Source organism: Babylonia areolata, chromosome 3, assembly GCF_041734735.1.
Source record: "Babylonia areolata isolate BAREFJ2019XMU chromosome 3, ASM4173473v1, whole genome shotgun sequence".
Lineage (NCBI taxonomy): Eukaryota > Metazoa > Mollusca > Gastropoda > Neogastropoda > Buccinidae > Babylonia > Babylonia areolata.
Window position 1 is genome coordinate 39,879,893 of NC_134878.1, and position 17,091 is coordinate 39,896,983.

At 50.0% G+C, this 17,091-nt stretch overlaps 2 protein-coding genes across 2 annotated transcripts in view; both read left to right on the plus strand.

The window, feature by feature from the left end:
• LOC143279981 (serine/threonine-protein kinase STK11-like) overlaps positions 1-17,091 on the plus strand; it is a 124,643-nt gene that overhangs the window by 79,953 nt on the left and 27,599 nt on the right. The gene's annotated exons all lie outside the window — the stretch shown is intronic.
• Positions 2,491-7,202, plus strand: LOC143280218 (uncharacterized). The gene is made up of 3 exons (XM_076584852.1): positions 2,491-2,719; positions 3,894-4,024; positions 7,188-7,202. The coding sequence occupies exons 1-3, from the start codon at positions 2,491-2,493 to the stop codon at positions 7,200-7,202; spliced, it is 375 nt and encodes a 124-aa protein (XP_076440967.1).

Genomic DNA, 17,091 nt, shown 5'->3' on the forward strand with positions numbered 1-17,091 from the left:
TGGGTCTTCTTGATCTTTTCCATAGTTGAACTAAAGTAGGTCTGGAATTCTGCTGGATATGCAGACAGTGAAACCTTTTCAAATTCCATTTGTTTTGTTTTTTATCTAATGCATAGAATTTCATTAGCCCATTTAAAAATTGAAATATTCAGAGAGAAATTCATGCCTGTCCCTTCTTTCCATGTGGTCCAAGTGAGAACACTGGCTGCTTCTGTAAGGAGTGCTGATGAGACTATGTGACAGAAACAGACTGGAGGAGATTATCATTTTCTTTCACCACAACTGAATCAAGAGTGTGTCCGTGTTTGTGAGTGGGTTCATCAATAACATGGATAAGATGTGGCCACAAAAGAGATTGTGAAGCTGTTTTACTTTAGATCTAGTCTAGGCGGAGAGTTCAAAATGTACATGAAAATCACCAACAAGGATGTGATTGCTAGGTTTGGAACTGTAAGAAGTAAGATGATCACTGAATTCAGAAAAGAAATATAGATCTGAAAATTTGTTCATCCTACTTAGTGGTGGTTGATACAAACAAATGAAACAGATGGACACATTTATGAATACCAGACATACCTACAGACTTATCCTTGCCAAGCTGAAAGTCAGCTCTACCTCAGGGTCTCTCACACAGTATGAGTATGGTTGCTGGTGTATTCACACTGGTGACCAGTGGATACTTGCCTCAGGAAGCATTGACAGTAAGGTTATTTGTGGAACCATGGTTCATCACTTTAAACAGCAGACATCAGAAGAGTTCACAGAACAACAGATGTGCAGACAGTGACAACCACTTGGAAAACCCTTGCACAGGACAGCTCAACATGGTACAGCCTTATCCACAAAGGCATGGAGATCAGCTGAGGCACTGCCTATTAAGGACCTCACAAGTTTAGAGCAGATAGGAAGGTGGCAGAATGGTAAAGGTGCTTAGTTGCCAATACAATGTCTTGGACATGAGAGTCTGGGTTCAAATCCATTTCGCCCTTCCCCCCAAGTTTGACTGGAAAATCAAACTGAGTGTCTAGTCATTCAGATGAGATGATAAACCGAGGTCTCATATGTGCATTGCACATTTGGTGGCAACATCAGTATTGTCCTCTGGCAAAATTCTGCTGAAGAAATTCACTCTGATAGGTACACAAAAATGTATATACATGCACTCAAGGCCTGACTATGCACATTGGGTTATACTGCTGGTCAGAATCTGCCTAGCAGATGTGGTGTAGCATATATGTATTTGTCCAAAGGCAGTGATGCCTCCTTGAGAAACTGAAAACTGAAACTTAGAGCAGCTAGTGCACAGCTGATGTGCCCACAGATGTCTGTCCAGAATGTGCCAGGACATTCCATGCCCAAGATGGATTAATCAGCCATCTTTGGACACATTACTTAGGCCCAGTCAACCACCTGGCGGAGATGTTTAGATCCATGTCGACTTCAGTGAATGATTATGTTTTTAGAGAGAAAACAAGAGACACAGTGAGAGAAAGAGACATACAGAGCATATGAAAAAGAATGGACTGTTAGGAGGGAAAGAATACAGACAGCTAGATGAAGTTTCCAGAATGAAATACACATATACAGTATTTGATAATTTTGATGTCCAAAACATGAAGTATCTGACCATAAAATGTGTATTAAAAATTTATTTAAAAAACAATTAATTCATATGAATTAGTACTCACATTGATCTGCAAAGTTTATGCATGGACACAGTCATGAATCTGTCCTTATGAATTGACACACGCTGTTCTTCAGGCACACACATACACATGCATGCATACATTAATGCAGATGTCTGCATCTTAATACTCTTTCCTTGTGGTTTTCGCTGTACAGATACATTAGCATGATGCTGCGGATGGCTCAGAAAGGCACACCTGTTCAGTATACGGGTTGTCAAATCATGTATATATTTACAACAGCTGAGGCATGGGGAAGTGCATTTCATATTTCATTATACTGTTTGTTAACCATTTCTTGTTTGAATGTTCGTTAAAAAGAAGCTGTCTACAAATAACAATTTTTTAATTATTATTTTTTAATGCTGTTTGTAGATAATGCTACCTTTGGTGTCATATACTGTACCATGTCAAACTGATGCAAACTAGGCCTATTGGTTTGCTCTGCTTGGCCAAATTTCGCGCGGCTAACAGTGAAAAGACGCCCCTCTTTGCCTGGTCCGCTCTTAGCCAATCAAACGCCTCTAAAAGCTATAAGCGCTGAATCATTCCTTTGGCCAAGGCTCTCCACGCCATCTTGTCAGGTTTTCGCTCTGTCTCGTCTTACGCTTTTTTTGGCTATTAAGCGTGTTCATTTGGCCTTATTTTGTTGTATGCGGCTTGTCTGTATATTTTTCTTACATTCTGTGTACTCGTTTCGACTCGGCTCCCTCAATTCGTTTGTATTTTTCTACTTCTGAGTCGATCCTGTCTTTCCTTTCTCTGTTGGGGATCAAATTTTCGCTGGGTGCCTACGCATGGTACCATGCCTCGTATGCCATCCTACGAAGGCAGGGATCATGATGCTGGGAGGGATACTCGGCAAGAGACTCTCCCAGGCCCGGAGCTCATGATTCCTCCCGATAGGGACTGCGGCGATGCGTCTTCAGACGCTGATCGCGGAGGGGACGCTCATTCCAGTAAAACGGTCATGAAGGGGACCGGGGGGAAAGGGATACGAGCGTCGCCTCCCGAAGTGTCCCAGCGCGAGGCAGGTAATAATAATAATAATAATAATAATGGTACTTATATAGCGCTAAATCTTGTGCATAAACAAATCAAAGCGCTTTCGCACCAGTCATTCTCACGCAAGCATAACTCTAAAATTTAAAAAAAAAAAAAAAAAAAAAAAAAAAAAAAAAAAAAAAAATCTAAAAAGACAAGGAAGAGGCAGGGAAGGGAGGCGATTTGGGAAGAGGTGGGTTTTAAGGCCAGACTTGAAAGAGCTGAGTGTGGAGACTTGACGAAGCGAAAGAGGAAGTTCATTCCAATTGCAAGGTCCAGAGACAGAGAAAGAACGGTGGCCAACAGTCGAGAGTTTGAATCTGGGTATGTGTAAGTGGAGTGGATCCGAAGCTGATCGTAGTGAGCGAGATGGAGTGTAGAGGTGAAGGCAGCCACAGAGATAGGAAGGGGCTGATTTGTGAATACATTTGTAGCATAGAGTGCTGATCTTGTACTTTATTCGGTGTGAGACAGGGAGCCAGTGGAGATGTTGCAAAAGAGGAGTGGTGTGCTCAGATCTTTTCTGAGGACGAGTCGGGCAGCAGAATTTTGTATGCGCTGAAGGGACTGAATGGATGAGGCAGGCAAACCAGACAATAGAGAGTTACAGTAGTCAAGGCGAGAGAGAATGAGAGAAACGACAAGTCTAGATGTTGCGTCAGTGGACAGATATTTCTGGATGGAACTGATGCGCCGCAGTTGACAGTAGCAGGATTGACATGTCTGATTGATAAATGTTTGCATGGACAGTGTGTTGTCAAGGACAACGCCGAGGTTCCTGACTGAAGTGGACAGAGGGATGGATGTACTGCCAAGTTTGATTGTATTAGTTGTAATGGAAGAGAGTTTTTGTTTAGTTCCTATGATCATTGCTTCAGTTTTGTCCGCGTTCAATTGTAACTTATTTAGAGTCATCCAATTTTGAATATCCAGGAAGCAGTTAGATGTTTCTTGCAAGAGCGACAACAGTTTTTCAGGTGTATCACTCTTCTGGAGTTGAGTGTCATCAGCATAAGAATGATGACTGACATTATGGCGGTTGATAATTTCAGCGAGAGGAGCAGTGTACAGTGTGAAGAGCACTGGGCCTAAAACAGATCCCTGTGGGACTCCATGTTCAATTTTAACGGGTTCAGACTGGAAATTATCAACAATGACAGACAGGTAGAGGGGGGAGTAGCACGTCCTCTCTTGGTGGTGGGGACTCGCGGCTGGGTGCGAACTCCCAAGGGGAGGCTGCCCCCTGCCGTTACCCGGGTCCCCACACGGAGACGGCCCTCAGGGGCCCCAGTGCTGTTCCCTCTCCTCCCTTCTCGGTCGACCCCCCTCCCCCACCTCCTTCTGGGGGAGAAAAACATTTGGTTCCGGGGGGGGACCTCTACTTTGCCCACCCCAGGCCAAGCCACCCCAGTCTCCCCACGGGAGGGGATTCAGGACGCGTGGCAACCTGCTCTGCAGGTATTCCCGCTATCTGGTCGGTCTCCCCTGCTGGGGGAGGCCCGCGCGTGTCAGGCGGTTCCGGGCAGTCAGACCGCTCGTCTTTCGGCGTGTCTGACACCCAAGTTGGACCTGACCTCCCTCCGACTTGGCCAGGTTTTTCCCTTCAGCGAGGTCAAGGCGCCAGTGACCCTTGGTGTTGGGGTCACAGGATGGCTGGTGCCCATGGGTGGTATCCCCCATTCTACCCGTACTGGGGCGCACCTATGGTGCATGCTGGGTTGCCGGGAGGACCAGGGACCAACCCCTTGTCCGCTCCCCACCGGACCCAACCCAGCACAGATCACAGGGTGACACACACAGCCCCGACAAGAGGGATTGACTTCTCGTCAGGCAGGTCGAGCTCCTCGACCAATATTACCACTACAGCCTCAAATTGGTCCTCTGTCAACACACAGGTGACCTCCACGGTCACAACGGCTTCCTTTTCAGGACCGACGGCGGCCGAGGGGCCCCGCTCAGCCCGTGGGAGCCTGCTGTTCCCACCTACCCAGCCCTCGGTCCTACAGGGAGATGAGTGGGTGTTTGTCCCCTCACAGCACTCAAGGGTCCCTCTGGCGTCCAGGGACGCCCTCTCTGAGAAGGTGTGGCACCCACCATCCCAAGCATGGTTGGACCTACGGTCCACACGCTCCCCACCCGCTTCAGGTGTCAAGGACATAACAGCGGCGGCCAGGGTCCCTGCTCGGGATCGTCCCAGCTCATCCCGTTGGGCTGACCACAGCCCACAGGACACCCCCGTGGGTACATCCACTTGGGATGGCACCCAGCAGGGGATGGACTGTGAACAAGAGTGGGAGCCCCTGTCTTCGGATGAGGACGAACAAGCGGATGAGCACTCTTCACCCCCATCCCAGGGGGACGGATTGAGCCCACGCCTCCCTAGGGACCAGCCTGAACCAAACTCGGACTTTGCCGAGCTCGAACTGACCCTCCCCAATAGGGTCACGCATGCCGAATCAGTCCCTCAGGCAACTTTGTCACCCTTATCCCTCCTTCGGCCATGTGACTCTAACTCCAGAACCACAAGGCGACTCAGAGTGCCAGAAATGGCTCAGGAATGGCTTAATAAGCCAGCCCGCACCGTCAGGGGTGCTGCTTCCATCCCTCCTCCAGGCAGGGAGTCCCTCTCTGCCCCGGGCGCTTTTTCCCCAGGCAAGTTCCTTAAAGATTCCTCCAAGGGAGGAGTGTGGTCCTGGTACACACAGGACCACCCTGCCTACAGGGAAGCAGAGCCCTCCGCGCAGGACAGGATGTTGGTCTCACAGCGCACCACCTTCCCCACCTCAGTTACTCTTTCCTTTAAAACACTAGCAGAGTGGGACAAACTGGCCCGCCGCTGCCTCCTCGAGGTTTCCACGGCTTATACCTTCTTTGACGCGTTCCTCCACAGGGCCAATGAGCTGTGGGAACAACGTCCGGTTAATCAGGACACGGAGTCTCCTTCCTCTGTCCCGCCTGGCCTCTTCTCAGACCCGAGGTTAAACACTTTTGGCAATCGGGTAGCATCTGGTCTCACGGCAGCTGCAGACACAGCTACCAGCCTTCACTTCAATACTGTGCTAGCACGGCGTGATGCCGTTCTCTGCCTCTCTAACATTCCAGTAGAGGAGAGAGCCTGCCCTGTGGTCCATCCCAGCACAGCAGCACTCCCTCTTCGGCCAGTATGCGCCGCATTTTGTCAGCCACAGGGCAGAGACAAACAGGGAGGTGGCCTCATATTTAGCCCACTCCTCCCAGGGGCGTCAGGGTTCTATGCCATTGAAGAGACCCACCACCAGGGCCCCTCCATATACCACGCCTCCTAAGTCAAAGTGGCGTGCGCAGAATCAGCGGCAGAGGAACAAACCACCTCATGTCCGTCCAAGCCGACCGGCCATGCCCAAGGCCAGAAGGCAGCACCCCAAATGACTGGGCCCCGATTCAGCACCGCCAGTCGTTCAGCCCCTCCAAGTAGGAAACTTGTCCCGGCATGCACATCAGTGGCGTGCTCTGGGACTCAACGACTGGATTGTATCGGTGCTAGAGTCGAGGTACATGCTGCCTTGGGCGGGGGACCGCCCCCTTCTAAGATCCACTCCTCCTCCTTATGTGCCCAGCTCGATGGAGCAGGAGAGCATCTTAGAGAAAGAGATATCGCACCTACTCCTCATGGGGGCGATATCTCAACTCTCGGACCCGGGCCCCGGTTTTTACGGCCGGTTGTTCGTGATTCCAAAGGTCTCAGGAGGGTGGAGACCAGTCTTGGACTTGTCCCCCCTCAACAGATTCCTCCCCAAAATGAAATTCAAGATGGACACACAGGCACAGATTCGGGAGACCATGCAACGGGGCGATTGGGCTACCTCCATCGATCTGAAAGATGCTTATTTTCATATCCTCATCCACCCGGCATCCCGTCGGTACCTGAGGTTCGTGTGGAGGGACAAGGTGTTCCAGTTTTCGGCCCTCCCATTTGGTCTGTCCCTTACCCCTTTCCTGTTCACCAAGGTGGTGCGGGAATTGGTGTCCATCGTCCGGTCAGAGTCCATTCGTCTCTGTGTGTACCTGGATGACTGGCTTATTCTGGCCCAGTCACAGGCCCTGTGCCAGAGTCATACAGCCAGACTTCTAGACCTTTGCTCCCAACTGGGCTTCATCACGAACCAGGAGAAATGCGATCTGTCCCCGAGTCGGTCCTTCGACTTCTTAGGGATGAGATTCGACACGCGGTCTATGATAGTCTCTCCGACGCCAGATCGTTCCTCCCAAGCAACAGCGCGGACACTTTCTTCCCTCCTGGGCATGATGGAGTCCATGGCACCTCTCATTCCCCTGGGCAGGGTTCTCAAGCGCCCTCTTCAGAGGGCACTCAGGTTACGGTGGTCCCAGAGCACTCAGCCATGGGATACCCTGATATGTCTGGGCGAGTGGTTCCTCGAGGTGACATCAGAGTGGTTGACCACCCCTCTTCCGACACAGGGGGTGCCCACCTAGTCTTCAGGTGGCACTATTCACAGACGCCTCCTCCCTGGGCTGGGGAGCCCACATGGACTCACTCCATGCAGCAGGGACTTGGTCCCCAGAGGAGCGCCTATGCCACATCAATGTTCTGGAACTGGAGGCAGTTCGCAGGGCTCTCCTGCACTTCATGGGGGAGGCTACTGGCAAGACCATCCGCTTGTTCATGGACAATACGACGGTCGCATGTTACGTGAACAAAGGGGGGGGGGGGGGAGCGCACTCGGCAGACCTCTCTCTGCGGACCGAGGCTCTCCTCCGTTGGTGCCACAGCAAGGGCATTGCACTTTCAGCGAGACACATAGCAGGAAAAGACAACATCTTGGCAGATGATCTCAGCAGGTCCAAGAGTGTCATAAACACAGAGTGGACCCTGGACAAGGACACCCTGCAGGGGGTGTGGGAACAGTGGTTCTGGCCGATGGTGGACCTTTTTGCGACAAAGTTCAACAAGAGACTTCCCACTTACGTCTCTCCGGTCGCCGACCCAGAAGCGTGGGCAATGGATGCTCTCTCTCTAGACTGGAGCAGTCTGATTGCCAACGCGTTTCCTCCCTTTCCAATCCTGTCCAAGGTGATACGGAAAGCCAGGTTGGAACGCCCACAGCTGATCCTCATTGCGCTGAAATGGCCAGCTCAGCCCTGGTTTCCGGTCCTTCAGTCCCTGCCACATGTTTCACCCCTGGAACTGGAAACCAAACCTCATCTGCTGAGGCAGCCTCGTTCGGGCATTCCTCACTCCAATCCTCAACTGCTCCACCTGCATGCGTGGCTGCTGTGCGGTCGGAACTGTCAGCATCACCATTGAAGTCTTCCACCCCTCGGTCAGCCTCTGTGTCGGCCGCGCTGACCCAGGGGGGTGCCTCCTCTGACCTCCTCTCCATAGTCTCCAAAGCCAGGAGGGAGGGAACAGAGACTTTTTATGACTTTCGCTGGAAGAAATGGCTGCGTTGGTGTGCAGCTCAGAACATTACCCCTACTAACCCTACGAGCATGCAGCTGGCCAACTTTCTGGCTCACTGCTCCTCGGTTCTCAACCTGTCTGCTAGTTCTGTGCGAGGGTACAGGTCTGCCATCTGTACCACTATCAAACAGCTAGGTGGTCCCGCTTTTGAAGCTGATTTCCTGCTCAGAGAGGTGGCTAGGGGTGCCTCTCTGAAGGAAGCTAGGAATCCCAGAAGAATGCCCCTCTGGGACTTGTTCCTGGTGCTGGATTTCATTCGAAAACAGCCCTTTGAGCCATTGGGGACTATTCCTTTTGACCTGCTCACTCTCAAGACCGCTTTCCTTCTGTTGCTGGCCACTGGCCGTCGTAGAAGCAAGATTCATGGTCTTAGTGGAATGCCACAAGATCTGGCATTCCACAGAGATGTTTCCATCACTCTTCGTTTCCTTCCAGAGTTTCTGGCTAAGAACCAAGACCCCGAGGTCTCTTCCCCCTCTCTGAGGGTCAGACCTTTGTCTGATATTCTTACCCAAGATGATGAGGATAGGCATATCTGCCCCGTTCGGTGTCTCAAATACTATTGGGATAGGTCTCGCCATAGGCGTTCTTCTCAGAGGCGCCTTCTCATCTCCCTCAATGAGAATTACAAGAAAAACATCGCTGCAGGCACCATTTCCTGCTGGGTTTCCCCAAGTCATTCGTACAGCCTACTCTCCCTCCCGAAACCTGGAGGGGGTCAGGTTGGTGTTCTCTTGACCCTCTCCCGGGAGGGTCACTACCTTGTCGTGGTCGGGAGGCTTAGTGGCCAGTGATCGAGCGAGCTATGTCGGCGGGGGCATCAGTGCTTCTTGGGGTTTTGCTGCTCTGGTCCCAGGTCTTAATTGACAGCCTACATAGCCATCGTAGCTGTTCGGGCTGAATAAGTGGCGGTTTTTGTACTGATGCCCCTGATAGGGCTTCCCATGCCGAACAGGTCGTGAGTGAGGCCCAAAATAAACGTGACCCACTGTCCCTTTCGCTATTCTCTATTCTTCTTTTTACCGCCTCTTTTCTGTCCTCGGCTCCCCATCAAGCCTTCTTTTCCACATTCTTTTTTTCTCTGCGGCTTCTTTAGGCCCGCCGTGTTTGCCGTGCGGCGCGACCTGTGATGGAGGGGAATGAGATCCTGGGGATTGAGAGAGCATGCTGCTCTCAACACATCCCTTTGGCTCGGACCTCTCCTAAGACAGGCGGCACACATTGGCCCGTGTGTGTCAATCGGCTACCCCTTCGTGGGGCTGGGTCAAGACTGGCAGTTTAGAGGCTAACGAAGGTAACCCCCGTAGTGCTCGGTTCTCTGTCCCCGGGAGCTGGGCATGATCGGGGGGGAACACGTTGGAGCTAGGCTGCTGGTTGTATATCCCTCCCGAAACCTGGAAGGGGTCAAGCTGGTGTTCCCTTGACCCTGGCCCCTAAGTTGGACCCCATGGTGGGTGGGTAAGGGAGGGATGAATTTACATTTTTTTCAACATGAATCCTAAACAAACACACCCCCCTAACTTTGGAAAAAGACGACGACAAGGAACAGACGACTCAGACTCAGATTCGGAGGTCGTTGAGACCTCCGGTTTTTGGCCATTGTGGCTGGTGATGGAGGGCGCTGATGACGACAAGCCCTTGTCGGCTCTCAGCCCCTTCGCTATCCAGAAGGGCTTTCAGTGTCTGGCAGGATCGCTGAAATCCATCAAGAGGCTGAGGAGCGGAGCATTTTTAGTGCAGACAGAGTCCAAAAGGCAGACACAGCTCCTTCTCAAGGCGAACACTTTTGTGGATAGGGCGGTGAAGGTTTCCCCTCACAAAGGTCTCAACTGCTCAAAGGGGGTTATCAGATGCCCGGAGTTGAAAGGTGTGTCTGAGGCCGAGATCAAGAGCGAGCTGTCCTCTCAGGGAGTGACCGACGTGTACAGGGTGATGGTGAGGAAGGGGTCGGACAGAGTCCCGACCAACACTTTCTTCCTCACCTTCTGCTGCCCGGATGTCCCCAAGGATATTCGGGTCGGATACCTGACAGTTAGTGTAAGCCTGTATGTGCCGTCCCCTCTGAGATGCTTCAAATGCCAGAAATTTGGACACGTGAGAGACCGATGCAAGGAGGAAGAGGCGTGTGGCACCTGTTCGAAGGCGGCGCACCAGGGCATTTGCCTCAGTCCAGCCCGGTGTGCGAACTGCGGAGGTGGCCACCCGTCCTCATCGAAAGACTGCTCCGCCTGGAAAAAAGAAAAACAAATCCAGAAGGTCAAGACAGAAAAGAAGATATCCTTCTTTGAGGCAAAGAAACAGGTGGAGGCCGTGTCGCCTAAGGCGTCGTACGCCTCTGTCGTCAGACCCAGGATGGTAGACGTCGCGGTTCAGACGACGTCCACAGGGACGCAGACTGACGACTTACCCACCTCGTCGGAACCGTTGGCCTTGGGTGGAGGCGCCGTGTCCACCCCTTCCCATCCTGTGCGGCAGTTCTCAGGGGCTGCTGGGCGGGAGCGGAAAACCTCGGGCGGAGGCACGTTGTCCGCCTCCCGCCCAAACCCACCCCCCGGCCCCCCTCGCCCCGCCTCTCGTCTGCCTGGCCCTCGGGCTGGCGGAGGTGGCCGGAAACCCTCCGTACCTCCAAAACTCAAGGAGGGGAGGGTTGCGGCCTCGGCGGGATCGTGAGGGGCCGAGGTCGTGGATATTCCAACTCGGTCGGAATCCGAGAAATTAATTTCTAAAAATAAATACTCCATCCTGGCCGACCTTGAGCCACCGCAAGCAGAAGAACAGGGGGTAGCGATGGAATATGCTGCTGCTTTATTTTTTTAAACCTTTTTAATGGCAGTGATCCACTGGAACATCCGGGGATTCTATGCCAATTTCCAGGAACTCCAGCTGCTTTGTCGTGCTCTGAAACCTTCAGTGCTGGTGCTGCAGGAGACTCTGCAAAGAGACGGCAAGGTTTTATCTCTCTCTGGTTTTAACTCCGTTTATAAACCCGCTCAACCGAAGCAAGAGGGATTGACGGGAGGTGTCGCTCTTTTTATTCGAAAGTCCCTTTTATACAGTACAGTTCTTTTAAGCACTCCTTTACAGGCGGTCAGAGTCACACTTGAGAAAACCATCACTGTCTGCTCTCTCTACCTTCCTCCTTCCGTCCGTGTTCTGAGGCAGGACCTCATGAACCTGGTCGACCAGCTCCCATGTCCGTTTTTACTGTTGGGCGACTTCAGTGGACACTCCCCGCTCTGGGGAAGTGAGATGACATCAGCCCGAGGTCTTCTCTTGGAAAACCTTCTTTCCGACATGGACTTGTGCTGTCTCAACGACAAGTCTCCCACTTACCTTCATCTGTCCTCTGCAAAGCTCTCGTGTTTAGATCTGTCGGTCTGCGATCTATCGTTGGTCCTGGACTACGAGTGGAAAGTGCACGACGATCTGCACGGGAGTGACCACTTTCCTGTCGTCCTCCGCCCCACAGATGGAGAAGGTGACTCTCTGCCTGACCGCCTGAACTATGACAAAGCAGACTGGAGTTTTTTTACCACGAAGATAAGAGCGGAGCTGCAGGAAGAAACAGTACTGAAAAGCAAGGACCTTGCTGACACTCTGACTCGGATCGTTTTAGATTGCGCCAAAGCAGCAGTCCCATCGTCTACCTCCAAGCCTCAGGTGCCAAGAACGCCCTGGTTCAACGCGGAATGTCGGGAGGCCCGCAAGTCTCGGAAGAGAGCGCAGCGACGCGTCTTTCGAACCCATCAACAGCTGAGGGCGAAAGCCAGGTATGTTTTTAAAAAGAGCCAGAGGAAGTCATGGAGAGATTTTTGCTCTTCCTTAACCTCCAACACACCCAAGAAGAAAGTGTGGAGGGTTTTAAAAAGAATTAAGGGCAAAAACGTATGCCCAACCTTTCATCATCTTAAACTTTCAGACGCTCTGGTCACAGAGAAGAAAGCAGTTGCCAGTTTGCTTGCCTCCACAATTGAACAGAACTCGAGATCTGCTAACAAATCTGCTCGGTTTCTTAAAACCAAAAACCTGTCAGAAAAAACACCATGTAACTTCTTTTCCAACAACACAGAGAATTACAACCTTCCTTTCACAATGAATGAACTTAAATCTGCCCTTCAGACCTGTACGGATTCCTGTCCAGGAATGGACGAGGTCCATTATGAACTCTTAAAGCATCTTCCCCAAACCTGTCTGGACACCCTGCTTAAAGTTTATAACCACATCTGCGTCAAAGGCTTTTTTCCACCCTCCTGGCGGAAAGCCCTCATAATCCCGCTGCCGAAACCGGGAAAAGACCCCTCGAACCCCTCCAACTACCGCCCAATAGCACTGACCAGCTGCATCTGCAAACTGATGGAGAAGATGGTCAACGGTGGACTGATGTGGAAACTAGAGACCGACGGCCTTCTGGCGAAAGAACAGTGCGGTTTCCGCAAGCATGGCTCTACCGTTGACCATCTGGTTCGTCTGGAAACCACTGTAAGAAATGCCTTTGTGAACAAACAACATGTGGTGGCCATATTTTTTGACTTGGAGAAAGCTTACGATACCACGTGGAAATTTGGTATTCTCTCGGACTTGCACAAGCTCGGCTTCCGAGGACACCTGCCTCAGTTCATCCACAATTTTTTACAAGACAGACAATTCCAGGTGAGAGTCGGCACCACCCTGTCCGACATTCACGAGCAGGAGCTGGGTGTCCCGCAAGGGAGCATCCTGTCGCCGGCTCTTTTCAGCATCAAAATTAATGACATCGTTCAGAAGGGATCGGACAGCTCGCTGTTCGTGGACGATTTTGCCTTATATGCAACTGGCAGCACGTATGCCAGTATCCAGCGACGGCTTCAGCTCTGCGTCAACAAAATCCAGTGTTGGGCAGAGGAGAATGGCTTCACATTTTCGTCCTCCAAAACTGAATGCATCCATTTTCATAATTTTCGCCAGTTCTATCCGGACCCTGAAATCCGTCTGGGAAAACCCACCATCCCGGCGGTCAAGGAAGCCAAGTTTTTAGGGGTCGTCTTTGATCAGAAGCTGAACTTCCTCAGCCATATTAAACAGCTGAAAGTATCTTGCCTAAAAGCCCTGAACATCATCCGAGTTGTGGCACACACGAACTGGGGTGCTGATAAGAGAACTCTCTTGCACCTCTACAGAGCCCTGGTCCGGTCCAAACTGGATTATGGAAGTGTAGTATACGGCTCGGCCAGACCGTCCTACCTGAAACTGTTGGACCCTGTACACCACCAAGGGCTCCGTCTCAGCTTAGGTGCTTTCCACACCACCCCTGTGCACAGCCTGTACGCAGAGGCGGGGGAACGGCCTCTTTCCAACAGCAGACTGAAGCTGACCCTAAACTATTATTTGAAATTGTTTTCTGAACCTACAAACCCTGCTTACGACGCTGTATTCAACAACCCTTTCGATAAGAAATTTACAGACAACCCAAACTGCATACCTCCTCTCGGACTCCGCATTCAGCCGCACTTAGAAAAGGCCGATCTGGATGTCGGTGGCATCTCGGATTTCTCTAAGTTCCCTGACAGCCCTCCGTGGACCTTTACAACACCTGAGGTCCGATTCGATCTGGCGTCGTACCGTAAAGACACCACCAGTTCTCTGGCCTACAGAACTTACTTTTCGGAACTGTGCCACAAATTCCCCACTTTTCAAAGCATCTTCACTGACGTTTCCAAGTCAGAGGACGGAGTCGCCGCATCTGCGTTCTGTCCCGCCTTTCCTGACCGGCCCTCAACGGAGCACATCCTGTCTGACAGCTCGGTGTACACTGCGGAACTGACCGCACTGGTTCTGGCGTTAAAAATGGTTCTCTCTTCGAAACAAAAGAGATTCATGATCTTTTCCGACTCCTTGTCAGCCCTGGAGGCCATCGCCTGCAGGAATATCACTCATCCCAAACTGCTGGAATTTTATGAAGATTTTACTCTCGCAACGAAGAAAGGATACGAGGTTGTGTTGGCCTGGGTTCCCGGACATGTTGGCATTCGTGGTAACGAAAGGGCGGACCTGCTGGCCAGGAACGCTGTAAAGAAAGAATTATCCAGATCCTTTGTGCCATATACAGACATGAAGCGGAAGGTGAACACTTACGTTAAGGATCTTTGGCAAGAGGAGTGGAACACCCAGACGGACAACAAGCTCTTCCAGATCTGTCCAGACCTAAAAGAGACCCTCCCTTCGGGGGTGAAGAACAGAAAGGAGGAGTCTGTGCTGTGCAGACTGCGTACGGGGCACATTTTTTTTACTCATTCTTGTTGAAGGGGGAAGAGGCCCCTCGATGCATTCCCTGTGACGAGCCTCTCACCGTGAAACACGTGCTCCTTGATTGTTGGGATCTGTATGACGTTAGACGCAGACATTACATGGCGGTTTCTTTGAAGACTTTGTTTATTGATGTCCCTCCGTGGGCGCTGATGGACTTCTTAAAAGAAGTGAACCTTTTTAACCAGATTTGAAGGTTTTAAACTATGGAAGTTTTTTTTTAACTTTGGAGTGGAAAGTTTGAAGTGGTGACTCGTTTTAATTGGTTGTTTTTTTATCCTTGTAATAGTTATTGACGCGGCGATAGCCTTGAGATGGCCTTAGTGGTCGGCGAGGCTCTAAGCACCATAATTTCATTTCATTTCAGCCTACTCTCATGCACACAAGGATATCAGTTGTCTTAATCCCAGAACACACGAAGTGTGGGCCATAGCTACTTCAGCTGCTTTCCAGCACTCGGTGCCACTGCAGCATGTCTTGGAGGCAGCCTTCTGGCGGTCTGAGAATCCCTTCATCAACTTCTACCTCCAGGATTTCCGTATGACCAGGGCTGATGGTTCCAAGGGGATTTCCTTTGTCGCGGCTAACACTGCCGTCTCGGTTACAAGGGCTCCCCATACAAACCAGTAGGCGTTGCCCTCCTCCATTCGCTTTAAATTCTGCATCAGTTTGACATGGTACAGTATATGACACCAAAAGGAGGAGTTTGTATTATACTCCATGTTTGGTGATACATATACTTACCATGTCAAACTCGAATGCCCACCCGTCCGTCCCCACGTCTCCGCCGTGGTTCTCATGGGGCATTTTCTTTGATGGCCACGGAATGATTCAGCGCTTATAGCTTTTAGAGGCGTTTGATTGGCTAAGAGCGGACCAGGCAAAGAGGGGCGTCTTTTCACTGTTAGCCGCGCGAAATTTGGCCAAGCAGAGCAAGCCAATAGGCCTAGTTTGCATCAGTTTGACATGGTAAGTATATGTATCACCAAACATGGAGTATAATACAAACTCCTCCTATTAGTGCTGCCAATAGTTATTCTTTATGTAAGACGGGCGCCATAGCCGAATGGTTAAAGCATTGGACTTTCGATCTGAGGGTCCCGGGTTCGAATCACGGTGACGGCGCCTGGTGGGTAAAGGGTGGAGATTTTTACAATCTCCCAGGTCAACATATGTGCAGACCTGCTAGTGCCTGAACCCCCTTCATGTGTATATGCAAGCAGAAGATCAAATACGCACGTTAAAGATCCTGTAATCCATGTCAGCGTTTGGTGGGTTATGGAAACAAGAACATACCCAGCATGCACACCCCCGAAAACGGAGTATGGCTGCCTACATGGTGGGGTAAAAACGGTCATACACGTAAAAGCCCACTCGTGTGCATACGAGTGAATGCAGAAGAAGAAGAAGATTCTTTATGTAAAAGCCTAGAACACAAATGGTTCTGTTTGTCATTTGTACATTTCAGAACAAGAAAATGCTCACAAAAAGGCAGTACATGTTACATTTTCAAAATAAAAGTTATGTGACCAGTGCTAATTTTAAGCAGTACATGACTTTACAGTCTTGAATTTATGTGATTTGCAAGCAGGTTCTTAACATTAGTGAATTGATACAGTTGTTATTTTTGACTGTATTTATGTAACAGAGACAGACAGACAAGCAGAGACACAGGGGGATAGTGAACACAGACAAGCAGACACAGGAAGATGGTGAATACAGACAGACAAGCAGATATATGTGGAGATGGTGAAGACAGACAGACAAGCAGATATATGTGGAGATGGTGAAGACAGACAGAAAAGCAGATATATGTGGAGATGGTGAAGTCAGACAAGCAGAGACATGGAGAAGTGGTGAACACAAACAGTGACACATGGAGATGGTGAACACAGACAAGCAGAGTCTGGGAAGTTGGTGAGAAAGAGTGAGTGTGCCATTTTTGACTCACTTGTGTATACAAAATGAGTCTATGTTATAACCTGGTGTTCGGTTGTCTGTGTGTGTGTGTGTGTGTGTGGTAAACTTTTTTTGCCATTTTCTCTGGAAATACTTTGACAATTCTAAGTTTGGCTTAAACATAGTATGAAAAAAATCTTCTCAGTCATACCAATAATAGGTTGTAAGTCTCCCAAATTAAGCATTATTTCCGTATCATTAACAGTTTATTTCGTTGAGATTCATTCGGAAATACGAAAATTCTAAAAACCGCTTCCCACTGAGTTCCTGGAAGGTTGGTTATGTTTGGTATGAATCGAGATGACTGTTTTTCTCATTCACAATTAAAAGGAAAGAAAGACAAATTCTGGACTGAACACATACTGTGATACTAACTACACCATTAATGTGTTTACTGCGTATGAATATTCTAAAGCAGACATTGGATTAACTGGCATGAGCATAAAAGAAAAATTGAATTGATTGTTTCTTTCAGCCAGTTGTTGACTGGTTCATGCAGATCTAGATATCTACCATGTGCTGCGATGTGCTTGAAGTGATGGCAACGTCTCCTTTATTGCGGAAATAAAAGAACAATCGAGATATAATAACATACACAAAAAAACATGCTTTGAACGGTGTTATTACTTCCAATACAGCGATGTTTATTTATCACATGAA